General features: G+C 44.6%; 1 protein-coding gene across 1 annotated transcript in view; it reads right to left on the bottom strand.

The window, feature by feature from the left end:
* Positions 1 to 13,720, bottom strand: part of LOC119417973 (kinesin-like protein KIF26A) — a 60,441-nt gene that overhangs the window by 4,332 nt on the left and 42,389 nt on the right. Inside the window, exons 11-15 of the mRNA XM_037685220.1 lie at positions 10,438 to 10,594; positions 9,467 to 9,629; positions 4,941 to 7,944; positions 370 to 563; positions 128 to 148 (exon numbers count right to left, since the gene is read on the bottom strand). Of these exons, the coding sequence (XP_037541148.1) occupies positions 128 to 148; positions 370 to 563; positions 4,941 to 7,944; positions 9,467 to 9,629; positions 10,438 to 10,594 (3,539 nt within the window). The remainder of the gene's footprint in view (positions 1 to 127; positions 149 to 369; positions 564 to 4,940; positions 7,945 to 9,466; positions 9,630 to 10,437; positions 10,595 to 13,720) is intronic.

Below are 13,720 nucleotides of genomic sequence, written 5' to 3'. Positions count from 1 at the left end.
TGGAGAACATCTGGACATCAGTTCTCTGTTAGATGGAGAACATCTGGGCAGCAGCTGCAGCAGCTCTGCTCAGTGTCCCAGTTTTTTATGATGAAGATAAAAAGCTTGTGCAGAAAGTGGAGCTCACCTTTTCCACGTCCTGGAACGGCTGCTGAAAGAAAGAAGAGACGGCTCAGGGTGAAACGCTTCGATCGTCTTTCAGGGATTAAGAATAAATCTGAGTTCCTGTGAGGTCATCACTCTGAGACGTTCCTCATCATCATCAGGCACACCTGAGCTGTTACCTGTCAGCTCTGAGCTCAGGTAGCGTCCAGCTGCAGGTCAGAGGTCACGGCTCAGACTGTCACTGTGACCCCGCCCCCCCCTCACCTCTGAGCCCACCATCGCCTCCCTCCCCCTCTGCAGGCGCTCCACGTCATCGATCTCGTACACCTTGATCTCAAACGGCTCCTTCAGGGCGCCCCCCAGCGGGGGCAGCTCCACCCACTGGCTCCCGGCCTTCCTGCCCAGGGACGAGGTGTCAGGGAGGGGGGCTGGGATCAGCCTGCGCCGCAGGAAGCCTCCTGGAAGGAAGAAGACGAGTTTGTGACGACGTGACGGTGGCTCAGATAAAAACAGAGTCTGAAGGTTCTGCTGCGGGAGCAGAGAACATTATGAGGTTCTACTGAACACATGACGGGTTCTTCTTGTTTTCTATGGACCTGAAGAAGAACATGCACAAACATGAACATTTAAAACGAGCAGACTCTGGATGTTCACCCACTGAACCTCAAAACACCACGACAAGAAAATAAATGTTTTTATTGTCGCAGCGATTCAAAATAAAACCAACAACAACAAAATCACTTTTTTATTTTTTTATCTCGTCGAGTGAACTGTCTGCGCTGATGAGGAGACGTGGTTTGCAGCTCACGTCCTCACCTGTGGAGTTAGCAGCGCCATGGCGCTGTGCAAAAGTTTTGAACCGTCCCTCATCATCACTGAAGTCCAAAGGGCGATGATGTAATTTCCTGTTTGTCTGGTTGTGAAATGTCTCTTGAGTCACTGAACAGATTTTAATGAACCCTTCATAAAGTAATCAATAAATAACATCAACAACTGATTGACATCAAAACAGTGGATCAAATTCAAGATGGCTGTCCCAGCTGAGCATCCATAGCAAAAACACATAGATGGTTATAACTAAACCAAACTGTCAGATACTGAGCTAAAACTTGGTTTAGTAGCAGCTGACGCTCCACACCAGGGGTGTCGACTCGTGGTCCTGCAGGTTTGACCCGTCTCCCTGATCCAGCACGTCTGATTCAAGGGTTCAATTTCCTCTTTGTTTCCTATTAATCCCACATTGATTCAAACCAGATGTGTTGAAGCAGAGAAACATCTAAAACGTGCAGGACGGTGGCCCCTGGGAGCCAGGACTGAACACCCCTGCTCTGAACTCCGTCAGATAACTCAACATCTCTCAACGTTTGATCAAACGAGCTACAACTCCATCATTTCTCACTAGAAGATGATCCGAGTCTAAAGGCCTGAGAGGCAGCGGGCGACATGCATTCATTTAAGGCCCTAAAACGCCCATTGAAGGTACGATGTAATATTATACAGTCTCCGTAAACTTCCTCTTGTCCCGCCCACAACTTTTGATCTGATCAAGATTATTTATGAAACTTCATGCACATCATAGACAGAGTGTCGAACCCTTTATATCGCACCAGCTTCAAGGTCAAGAATCAAGGTCAAAGGTTCAAACGATGTCTTTGCTTGTCCAGCCTGAAACTTCTGATCCACTCAAGATAATGTTTTTTTTTTTTAACAAGGTCTTTTTATTGATTTTTGAACATACAAACAACAAGGGATCACAAAGAACAAAAACCCTCCGGATCAGTCACACACACAAATAAACTAAACAGGCGTCGACAAGTTTTCCACAAACAACATAAAAAACTGCCAAGTGTCCTAAAACCTTTTAACAGAACTCTTCAGGGTATATCTGTTCTGTTTTGTTTTTTACTGTATGTTACATCACTTCTCTTATCCCTTCCAGTTGCACAAGACAAGTCTTCTGGCCAGAAGAGAGCCAAAAGCAATCAGATCCTTCTCATACTTGCTGAAGGACGTGTCCACAGGGACCACCCCGAACAGTGAGATGAACGGTGATGGGGGAACAGTTTTCCCACATATCACAGGGAAGGTTTCAAAAATAGATTTGCCAAAAGGTCTGCAGTTTGGGACAGGGCCAGAATGTATGCAGGGTCCAGGTTGGCTTTGATCTTGGACATCTTGTCTTTGGGCCAGTGCAGCCGGTGCTCCACCTTGAATTGAATTTCAGAATGTTCCAGACAGACTGAAGACCGCTCAGGATAATTTAACAAACTTAGTACATGTTTTTACCTCCACTAGACAGTGTGTCACATATTTAAATTTATTTTTATTTACCTTTATTTATCCAGGTAGTCTCATTGAGTCATGAGAACTCATTTTCAAGAGAGACCTGTTTGGGAGCAGATGGTGGGGGTTAAGGGCCTTGCTCAAGGGCCCAGAGTGGGGCACATGAGGGTGGAGGCAGGTGTGGGTGTTTCACCTTTTCCACCCACATTTTGATGTTGTTGGTCCGGGGAGTTGAACCTGCAACTTTCCGATCACAGGCCCATCTTCTAACCTCTGTGCCACCACTCCCCTAACGTAATTTCTTCATCACCCCAGCTGTAAGGTCAAGGTCACAAATCAAGGTCAAAGGTTATAAAAGTGTTTTCTTGTGTGTTGCTGTATAACAGCTGATAATGTGCCGTATGCTCTTGTTTTAGTTTACAGGTGTTTAATTAGACCTACAGCAATAAAGATTTGTCTCGGTAAGGATGAACTAATCCGACACGATGAGTTCGTTTTCACCAAGTCAGCCCACACTGCTCGTTAGCTCTAATCACTCGTCTCTTCCTCGCCCCGTGCGTTTGCTGCTGTTCAGACATTTTGACAGAAGTTATCGTGAACCTGAAGACCTGGGGCGTCGCGCCTGCAGGCAGCTGTCAGCGGGGCTGTTGGTGACGCTAACAACAACCATCACTGACGATCAGCACCGCCCGGACGGAGAAACACCCCTCAGGTGACTGACGAGTGTGTGTGAGAGGACGGAGGGTGGGGGTGATAATTGGATCGCTGCGTCCTCATGAATCATTCATGATGCAGACATGAGTGGATCCATGCTGCTTCCTCGTGCGACCTGCGACCTTCTGCACGGAGCTTAATCAGCTGCCGGGAGGTGGAAGTGGCCGATAACGAGGAGGACGATGAGCTCGTCACACACCTCTGATAGACGCTCCTGCAGGAATCAAACCAGCGCTCCTCAGTGGAAACATTAAACCGAGCAGCCACTTCCATCCCGTCTTTGTGCTTCAGCAGATGAGAAAAAGCCATAAATATGATAATTTCTTCACACGGTGTGAAGGAAACGGGACTTTTACGTCTCTTTTACTTTCAGTGCATCTTATTTCTGTCTGTCGATCCTCGTTTATTAAAAACTGATCCCGAAAAAAGAAAAGTTCAAAAGCTTCGACAGTTCAAGCTCTCATCAAAAGACCATTTAAATAAAATCCATGTTCAAATATTAAAATGGTTCTTTAAGAACATCTTTTTCCAACGCTTCAACTTTTAATCTTTTTAACACCTCAGTTTAACAAACAAATAGATTTATACTAAACTAGATTCATGTTATAATTAAAAACTAAAAATGTACAAGTTACTTGAATTAGACTTTAATAAACTGGGCTTGATTAAAATATTGGAAGCATTTAATTTTGATTCTGTGTTTCGTTAAATCAAGTTATTTTAATAAATTGAACTAAAATTTAGATCAAATTAAGGTGCAAGTTGATCAAATTGAACTTTTATTGAATTATTGTAAATGATTGTATATTGATTGAACTGTGCTGAATAATGACTGACTGAATCTGTGGAGCTGGACTGGTTTTTACCAAACTGAAATTACAGGAATAAAGGTTGTTTCATTGTATTAAACTGGAATAGTTTGTCATTTCTAAGGTTTTAATTTAAGAAAGTGGATTCTATTTGGATTAGATTAATGGTTTTCAACATATTTCAGCTAAATTAATATAAACTGAACCATAAAAGACAGATTTTTATTGAAGTTGGCTAAATTTACACAAAGTTAAATTAATTTGAATTCATTTCACCACACCTTATCTCAAATTAAATCAACTAAAATGTAATAAATAGACTTCAGATGGATTAAATTTGACTTTTTATTTTTAATAATTTTTGTTATTTCATTGAATTGGACTGAAAACAGAGTTTGAACTGAACAGAAATGAACAAACTAAGTTGTAACCAGACTAAACAGGTTGACGTTTAAATGATAAACAGTGTAATTTAAATAAAATGGACAGTTTTTCATTTGAATAAAATTAATTAGATTAAAATAGAATTAAATGAGACCAGCACTGCTGCAACTAAATCAATGGAACGAAACAATTAAAATAAAGTATAAATATTGATTAGCAGCTGATAATGTGCCGTATGCTCTTGTTGTATGCTGACGTGGCACCAAAACTTACAAGAACAGAGATCACAAGGAGACACGAAGAACAGAGAATGAAAGGCTGTGGGAAGCACAATCCATGGACAACCAGTAAACACAAAGACACTGAACTTAAAGGGACAGTAACGAGACATAATAACCAACACCTGGGGTGACTGGGAGCAGGTGAAGCAGGAGATGGCACACGAAGGAAAAGCACTGGGGAAGGCAGGAAACAATAAGACAAGAATCTAAAGAAAGAACATAAGCCACAGATTCTCACAGCTTTAGGCACATCCATAAACTTCAAAGTTGTGCTTCAAACTTCCACCAACATCAACAACGTTTTAACGTGTTTGCTTTTAAACAGTTTATAAGAAACGTTTGGGTCTTTATAACTTGGACTCACCGTTTCCTCTCTTCTTGGGGGATTTGGACACCCTGCCTCTGTTGGATGAGGACGCTCCACTTTCGCTCATGGAGTCGTGAGCTGACGAGGTGCTGCCGGTGGTCTCGCTGTCTCGGATCATGCTCTCGTAGCCGCTGCTGCCCCCGCTGTGGTAAAACAAGGCAGTGCGGCCCATAGCAGGGGGCAGCTCCCCGCTGAGGATGCTGCTGTTGTCACTGCCGTGCCCATTGCTGTAGCGTTGCGGCCTCCGAGGCGCAGTGATCTTACTGTAAGGCGATGGCGGAAGCGTGTTGAGCGTTAATCTGTTTGTGCTACTCGTCTCGCTGTCAGAGCTCCCGATTTCTCCAGGTACCCTGCCGAGCTGCTTCCTCCCAGCAGCTAGCTCGCTGACTCGGCTGTTGACAGCCCTGTTGATGACCTGCTTTGTCCCCATGATGGTGCCTCTTCCCATCTTGGTTCCATTTCCTGCACGAGCAGGAGACTTGCCAGTAGGAGGTAGGCTGCTAGTGTTGTGGCCAGCTGCATTGTCGGGAAGTTTTGGAGTAGAACTCTTTGAGCTGCTTGTTGACAATGATCGAACCTTCAGTCCTCCAGAGACAGCGAATCTGGAGCCAGCAGCACCTTGGACCTGCCCTAGTTTACTGCTGGTTGCAAAAAATGCTGAAGAAACTTGAGAAGAAGAGGGTGAGGTTGAGGCTGAAAGACTGAGTTTTGGTAATGATCTGTTGGATTTGCTGCTACTTCCTGAAGCAGCGCCAATGGTATCCTTAAACACCTCGGATTTTGAGCTGGGTGAAGTTGGACTTTCACATATTTCCAGAGACATTAAACTCCCATAGAACCTGGAAGAATCTGCTTTGACCCCTCGTGTCTTCAGGCTTGAAGATGTCCTTGGAGAACCATGATCAGTTTTTAAACTAAATGTCCTGTTGCTGAATGAATCTGCTTGAAGTCTGACGATGAATTCCTCCTCTGAGGTGGAAGTTTTCGGGAAGACAAACTTTCCACTGTTGCTACTTGTCTTTAAGGCACTTGGAGACCTCATCTTTTGTTCTTGGCTAGACCTTAAGAAAAGTGGAGTAGGAGGAGAGATGTTTACAGATCCAGACTTTGAGATTGTGCTGCTATTTTGTCCATTTGACTTCTTTCCAAGTGATGAAAACCTCAGTGTCCCAATCGTTGAGGCAGCCTCATGACTCCATTTTAGTTCTGAGCTCTGTGGAGGTGAAACTGTTCCCAGAGTTGTTGCACCTCGGGTGAGTCGTGGCAATTTGATGAGGGTAGCTTCTCTCCTGCTGGTGGACTTCTCGCATCCATCCACAACCCTCTGGGCTGACAATACTTGCGTCTTTGAAGGTCGAGGCATGCTATTGCTGTTCCCTCCATATTTCCGAGAGGAAATGGTACTAGTGCCACTTCTTAGTGACTTACCTGCAGAGAGAAACTCAACCTCTCTGGGATCAATGAAACTGCTTCCCTGAAGCAAAAAGTTCTCATGTCTGCCTTCCTGTCTGCTGCAACCCACAGTGGCAGATGAGGTAGGCTTGTTTTTTCTGGGAAGACTTGAGTGGGTGGTGTATTGGGGAATCTGGGCAGTCGGAGTGTTAAGGGTGCTGGCTCTCACCTTAGGGGAGCCTTTGGAGGAGGTTTTGGCTAAATCAGGGGAAGGACACTCGATGAACGAGGATTTGTTTGGGGTGGCAGGGTCACTGTCCAGCTCTGAGAAACAAACACCACTGTCATGCAATGAGCTCTTCAGGCCATGCTGCAGAAATCTTTCTCTATGAAATACTCTTGGCGAGCTCAGAATAGATGAACAGTCATCCTTCATTTGTAACCTGTTTGATAAACTGCTGTCTTCAGTTGTAACGGGTGACCTGCAGTCCGGTCCCTCAGCCCCGTGCTGAGCTGTGTAAGCATCATACTCATCATTGATGCTAGTGATGATGCTGATTGGACGGGAGCCAGTTGCTAAGGCCTGTGGTGAGCAATCAGTGTTGAAGCTAAGGAGGTTGGAGGGGCGGCCATTGTCTGGGACAAAGCTAAGTGGAAGCTCCTCGATGATGGTGAATACAAGCTCATCCTCTCCATTCAGTTCCACAGGTTGCTGCAGTGTGACCGTGGTCCTCAGAAAGTCTCTGTCCAGGCACCTTCCTAGAAAGGCTGCACGAAAACCACTGACTTCCACAGGGTATCTGTTGACATGAGGGGGATTGTCCATGTCAAATGGCACCTGATAGCTCAAGCCCACAGGGGGAATCCTGCAGGAAGCTTCTCCAGGCTTGATTGTTGTCCTGGATGTTGGAGCAGAGGTTTGGCTGGGTGGCAGCTTGGGTATGCCTGCTCTAACCTTCTCTCGAACCACAGGCTCTGAATCCTGGGAGATAGCCCCACTGTACCCCAACAAACATGGCTGAATGAAAGTAGCTGGGAGTTTCTCTCCATCAGCTCTTGTCCTTTTGGAGGAGTCCATGAGGCTTCCATCTGAAGGGAGTCTGGATTCTATCTGATCAGGATTCCTGGTGCTCTGGGTGGAGTTGGGTGAAGAAGTTTCCTCTGTAAATTTAGCAGCCTCAGTTTGAGTCCACATTGCTTGTTCACCTCTGTTCTCTTTACTGCAAGCTGCAGGACCCTCACTGCCATCGATGCAGTCAAGTCTCTCCTGTAGCTCTGCAAATGTGTTGCATTTTAAGTGATCGCCGTCTTTTCTGGGAGCATCTTTGGTTTGTTTTTTGTTCAGGGAAGGAATGATGGGAACAAAGGAAGGCGGACCCTCATTGTCGCTCAGCTCTCGGTCGGATACTGCCGTCCCTCCAGGCCCAATGTAGATGACTGTATCGCAGGACTGTTCGCTGCTGGATGAATAGTCTGGATCGCTGGAGAGGATCAGAGGAGTCTCAGAGTCCAGGGCCACAATCCGAGGGTGGAAGAGTTGGAGATGGGGAGGTCGATGAGCTGGGCCTTCTTCACAGGAACTGTCCCCTCCAGAAGAGCTGGAAGCATACTGGAAATAAACAATACCAAACAATTACATTAAGAAACCTACATGAAAATACCTTGAATACAAATTAGTGTCTGGAGTTATTGGTGTCCATTAAGTACAAGGGTAAAATTTCACAGTGCAAGATGAATTACATTTACCATCAGTAATTTACATATGCTTCTAGTTTTCCATCTGTATGGTTTTTATATTGTATGAAATACAAAAACAACCTGTCGGTCAGATCATTGAGGGTGAGAGCCCTTCTCATTCCTCCAGAAACACCATCATTGATTATATGTCATATCATAGGAAAAATAACTCCAGGATTTCTGCTGTGGATCCATGGTCTTATCCTGGAGATATCTACATTAGAAAGGTTTTACAGCAGCCACTGACCACAGAATATCAATCGAAACTCATTTAGAGGTCAGAACCTTTCAGTTCACTACACGTACATGTCATTCACACACGTGTTGTTGGACCAGAAAAAACAAAACAAAACACTGAATAGTTGATTGTTGCAGGATGCTCCGGAGCTTTTCATGATTGGCAATATTTTTAAATTAAACTGACATTAAATGCAATGATATATATTTTAAGATGTTCTGATTCCCATGGAGGGACATTCATTCAAAAATATGTACTTTAAAAACATGTATACATTAAATTATTATCATATCTGTTTTTGGTAAACATACATAATATGATCCTGTAAGGGCAGGACCTGGTAAGTACTAAGTATAAAACAAGATACATACCCAATAAGTACCAGGTACCTACTGAGGTCTTATCAACTTGTGTCTTGGTTACTTACCTGGAATGTACCAAATAAAACACCGAGTACAAGACAAGTCCAAGGTAAGTACAAGGTAAGTACTCAATATGTACCAGGTAAGGAAAGGATATGTACCTGGTTCAAAGCAAATAAATACAATTACTGTTTACTTACCTGGTATGTACCTGGTACCATACCTGATGCATACATTTTAGGTATGAGGTAAGTACTAAATATGTACCTGGTACAGTACGTACCTGGGTTGAACTAGGTTGTATTATGTATTGCAACATGATTTATTTTCTTTAGTTTTTAAGTTAAAAGAAACTATGAAAAATCAACCTGGCTAAATATCTTCATTATGATTCAAAAACATTTAACACAAAATCAATAATTTGTTAAACAAAACAAAAAAATGATCAAAATGATTGATAACAGTCATAAACCCCACCCCTTTAGCGCCACCCCCACCCATTATAAAATACACTGTGGTAAATTTTATCAAGAGATGGTAAAATAATAAATCGTGATTTCCTTTTGTAATTTCCTGGGTTGGTGGGGAATTGTATGAAGGCGGGGTTTAGCATCTGACAGCTGTCAATCATTTTATCAGGACATATTCCATCAGATGACTCAATCTATGAGGCTTTTATTTTGTAAATGATCCATAGATGAGTGACAAGACACTTGTTTCAGCTATAACTCAATCTTGGTCTCATTCTTCACAATCATCCAGGAGGAGTTTGAAATAAATGAAACATGAAGTACTTTGGACTTCTTCTTCCTGGTGCGGTGGATTCGTGAGGCCAGCTGCACTGTGGTCAGCGTCTCCGTGTAGTTCACCGGTGAATCCGAGACGTGAGCGATCATGGTGGTTCGACAGTTGATGTTACCCAGAGACTCGCTGAGCAGCATGGTGAGCTTGCTGTCCCTGAATAATACATCAAGAAAACCCTCGTTAGTCCCGAAGAACAAGGAGACGAAAGAAAGACACACTGCAGGCCCGAGAAACCCCACAGGATCCCAGAGACCGTTCGTTACGCCACGCAACAGTTGGGCTCAAGACGGGCAGAAACGGAATAAGAAAGATCTCTCATGTGGCATTCATGAGGCGCACTTTGAACTGCACGCCACATGTGTGCTGCCGTCTCACATGCGGCATGAGATCTTTGAAGAGACCTGGAGTAAAGCTGCACAAGAGACACTCCTCTAGATTTACATACCGCAGTCTAAGCCTTTTCTCCTCTTTGGTTTAACGTCAACAACAAAGCTGAAAATATTACGAGTTTGGGATTTTAGCCGCCTCCTTTGGATCAACGAACCCTGCTGCCTTTGCTTATTTCATGCTTCTTCTTGTAAATCAGTGGGTGTTTCTATCAGCTGCTTTAACGTGAAAATAATGAAGAGGACATGACCTGATAGCTTCAATAATCACATTGCACTGAAGCAGATGCTCCAACAAGAAAAATGTGTCAACGTCAAAATAAAACGAGGAAACTGTGCCAGGCTGAATAACAGACACCCAGAGGACTGAGCACACGTCAGTCAGCATTACAAAGCAATTAATTCATCAACGTTAACCAGCGCTTACAACTGACTGAACACTCATTAAAAATACATTTCATTCTGCCAGCCCCCCCCCCCCCCCCCCCCCCCCCCCCCCCCCCCTCCTGCTTTGTCCTCACAGGAACCAAGGGTCCATCTGTCTTGATTAAGATGCTATCAGTGTGAGCTCAGACCTGTAGGGAACGTGCTTGGCTCCATTGGCGAGTGCCAGGATGACGTTTCCCAGCGCAGATAGAGACAGACACTGGCCTCCGCCTCCCTCTCTGGTCCTGCTGATGTCCGTCTCACAGCTCCCCAGGTCCAGGAGGTGGAGACGACTCCTGCCAGACACTGAGACACAGAAAACAATGCATGGATCAGAGGCAAAGCTCAACTGCTCATCACTGCTCAAATGCGTCATTGCTGTAAGTTCTGGTCAATTTATCGACCAGTTTGTTGACAGAAACATAATGAGGTCCTGTTATTGAAGACACAGAGCCCCTCCAGGAGTTAGAACATCCTGTAAAGCTGTTGAACCAGAGGATGAGATGTGTCTGTTCGGTGGCTTGATTCTTTTCTCTGGGTACAGAGTCTTGGCAGGACCAAAGGACGAATGATGCAAGAAGAATCAGTTCTGTTGTCAGTGGAAGGAGCACCTGCTGCCTCTGCAGGGCGGCAGAAACAGGCGACGCTCCGACGCTGCACGTCTCCGCCAAGCAAGTTCTCACAGCCCTGATTCAAGCCTGACTGACGTCTCAGAGGAGGGACCAGCTGCTGGTCCTCATGAAGAACATCTAAACCTAACTATGGCTGAAAAAAACTCAAGAAACAAATGTCAAGTCTGGAATGATTGGTTCCTATGTGAAGCCAGTGCTACAAACCAACTAAAGTTCACGATCAAGTTCAGTTTGAACCATCAATCAGGCAACCGAAGTCCAAACCAAGACTATCCAGTGACTCTGTAGTCCTGAGTCAAATCCCTGATCCAGTGACAGGACAGGTCTCAAGTCAAGACCAACAAGTCCCGTCACAACTGGAAAATCCCAGGTCTCGAGTCTCGAGTTAGATCTTTGATCCAGACAGTATCGAGACCAGACTCAATCTGCCGAGTCTTAACGTCATGTTTCAAATATCAAGGACCACCTAGAAAGTTCCTGGAGAAACTTTAATGGAGACTGCCACGTTGTGGCCATTTGGAAATTGTGATTTGACAATGCTATGTGTTGGGGTTCGCTCTCAGTGACCACTACACCAAATTTCAGTTCAATATGGCCAAAAATAAAAAAATCTACGAGGTATAGTCGGGGGTTTTTAAGCTCTGGTGGCCATGTTGGATTTTTGATTTGGATTTAGTATTTGATGGGGATCATACTCAGTACATCAAAGTTCAGCTCTGTGTGCGTAAAAACAGTTGAGTGAAAGCTTTTTAAAAGTAGCTTTGGTGGCCATCTTTTTTATGTGAATTCAGTATTTATTGGGCATTGCTCTCAGCCACCACACCAAATTCCAGCCTAATATCTCTAAAAATGGCCGATTTATAGTATTTTTCCTTTTTAGATCAGGCGGCCATCTTGGATATTTTTCTTTTCTATCGGAGTCTATTAGGGATCGTTCTCAGCTACCACCACACCAAATTTCCATGAAATACTGTAGCGCTAAAAACCTCTGAGTTATATCCATTTGAAATTAGCTTTGGTGGCCATCTTGAAATTTTAGATTTGAATTCAGAATGAGTTGAGCATCGTGCACACCAAATTTCTGCTCAATAACTTTTAAAATAGCTGAGTTATTAGTTGTGGCAGCCATCTTGAACCAAAATGGCTCCCAAAATGGCTCAAACCTCTCCCCTCGAGGTCATGTGACCTCACGGTGGCAGTTAGAAGCTGTTAATTAATTCTGTCAGTGTTTTCAATGAGAAAAAAGGCATCTTTGAAAATTACGTCACCATGGTAACTCGAAACACCAATAAAAGTACCAGCACACATCACGGGGCTGAACCGGTCGTTTTGATATAACATTTGTGGGGGGACACGTTGCGGTTCGGGCTGAATTAAAGTTGAAAGAAGAGTAAGACCCTTTTCAGGTGGAGAACAATAAGAGGCTGTCTCTGTCCCCAATAAACATCTAACACAAAGATTTATTAATAAGCATCAAAGACTCCGGCCAAATAAAACTCTTATTGAATAAAATCCAAAGTTCTGGTACTAAACAGGTGATTCTCAAGTCCAGACCCATGGTGAGACCAACAAGTCCTGATTAAAACCAAAGCACCCACAAAGTAAGCCTCATGTTAGGTGGGGTACACCACCCCACCCCTCGTCCAATGATGAACCCTGAACAGGTCTCTGGATCCACCACAGCAGCTGGGTGACCGTTCAAATCCATCCATTCTAATCAAACCAGGTTGTTTTCACGCTGGCTGGACGTCTGAGCAGCTCTGATTCAAGTTTAATGTCCCTCTAACGGCCTGCTTGTTTCAGTAATTCAGAGTAACGAGGGTGGGAAAGTTCAGCAGCTCACGTCAGCAAGATGTAGAAACTGCAGCCGAGGGCAGACTTTTACCACCCGGCGCTCCATAAACACGGCAGGACGCGAGTCGTCAGGCCTCGTTAGCCGGGCCGCCGCGGACACGGAGGCCATAAAACACCGATAACTGTGGAGACGTCTCCGCCGCCGCAGGTGGACGTGGGCGGAGGAGGCGGTGGCGAGGCCTCTGGGGCCGTGAATCGACATGAAGCTAATTAGCAGCTAGATGTTTGGAAACTACATTAAAAGAGAAGCTGCTGGAGAACGGAGGAGATTTTATTCCTGCCTGAGCGGTCAGTGAGTTGTGTTCACCGCGGCGGAGTCTCGTTTTTACACCCAGAGGGTCATTAAATATATTTTACAACGTTCTGATGCAGATTTCTGGGGTTGTTCAGAGCTTAGTCTCTTGTCAGGAGAAATACAGGTTTAATTTGTTTGGACACCTTTAAAATGTGACGCCACGTGTTGAAAACCTGGTTATATTCACAGAGAGCTCAGTTTTACTGGCTGAAGATAAACAAGCCTGGTGAGGCTTTTAGTGGCGTTATTTTTAAACTTCATATCGACAAAGTCTCAGATTATACTCTGCTTGTTTTGGTAACTGGATATTTTCCTCACAAACCAGAACTCAAAGACAAAAAAAAACAAAACAACTGTGGTTATTGGATTCATTTGAAATATGAGCCGGGCGGCACGGTGGCACAGTCGGTAGAGCTGTTGCCTCTCAGCAAGAAGGTCGCCAGTTCAAATCCTGGCCCGGGACCTTTCTGGGTGGAGTTTGCATGTTCTCTCCGTGCATGCGTGGATTTTCTCCAGGTACTCTGGTTTCCTCCAGCAGACCAAAAACATGCATGTTAGACTGACTGGTAACTCTGGATTCTCCCTGTGATGGACTGAGACCTGACCAGGTGTCCCTGTGATGGACTGGATACCTGTCCAGGTGTCCCTGTG

The sequence above is a fragment of the Nematolebias whitei genome, chromosome 12 (genome assembly GCF_014905685.2).
Source record: "Nematolebias whitei isolate Nwh7 chromosome 12, NemWhi1, whole genome shotgun sequence".
Taxonomy (NCBI): domain Eukaryota; kingdom Metazoa; phylum Chordata; class Actinopteri; order Cyprinodontiformes; family Rivulidae; genus Nematolebias; species Nematolebias whitei.
Note: the sequence above shows the minus strand (reverse complement) of the source record. Positions and strands in the feature narration are given on the sequence as shown.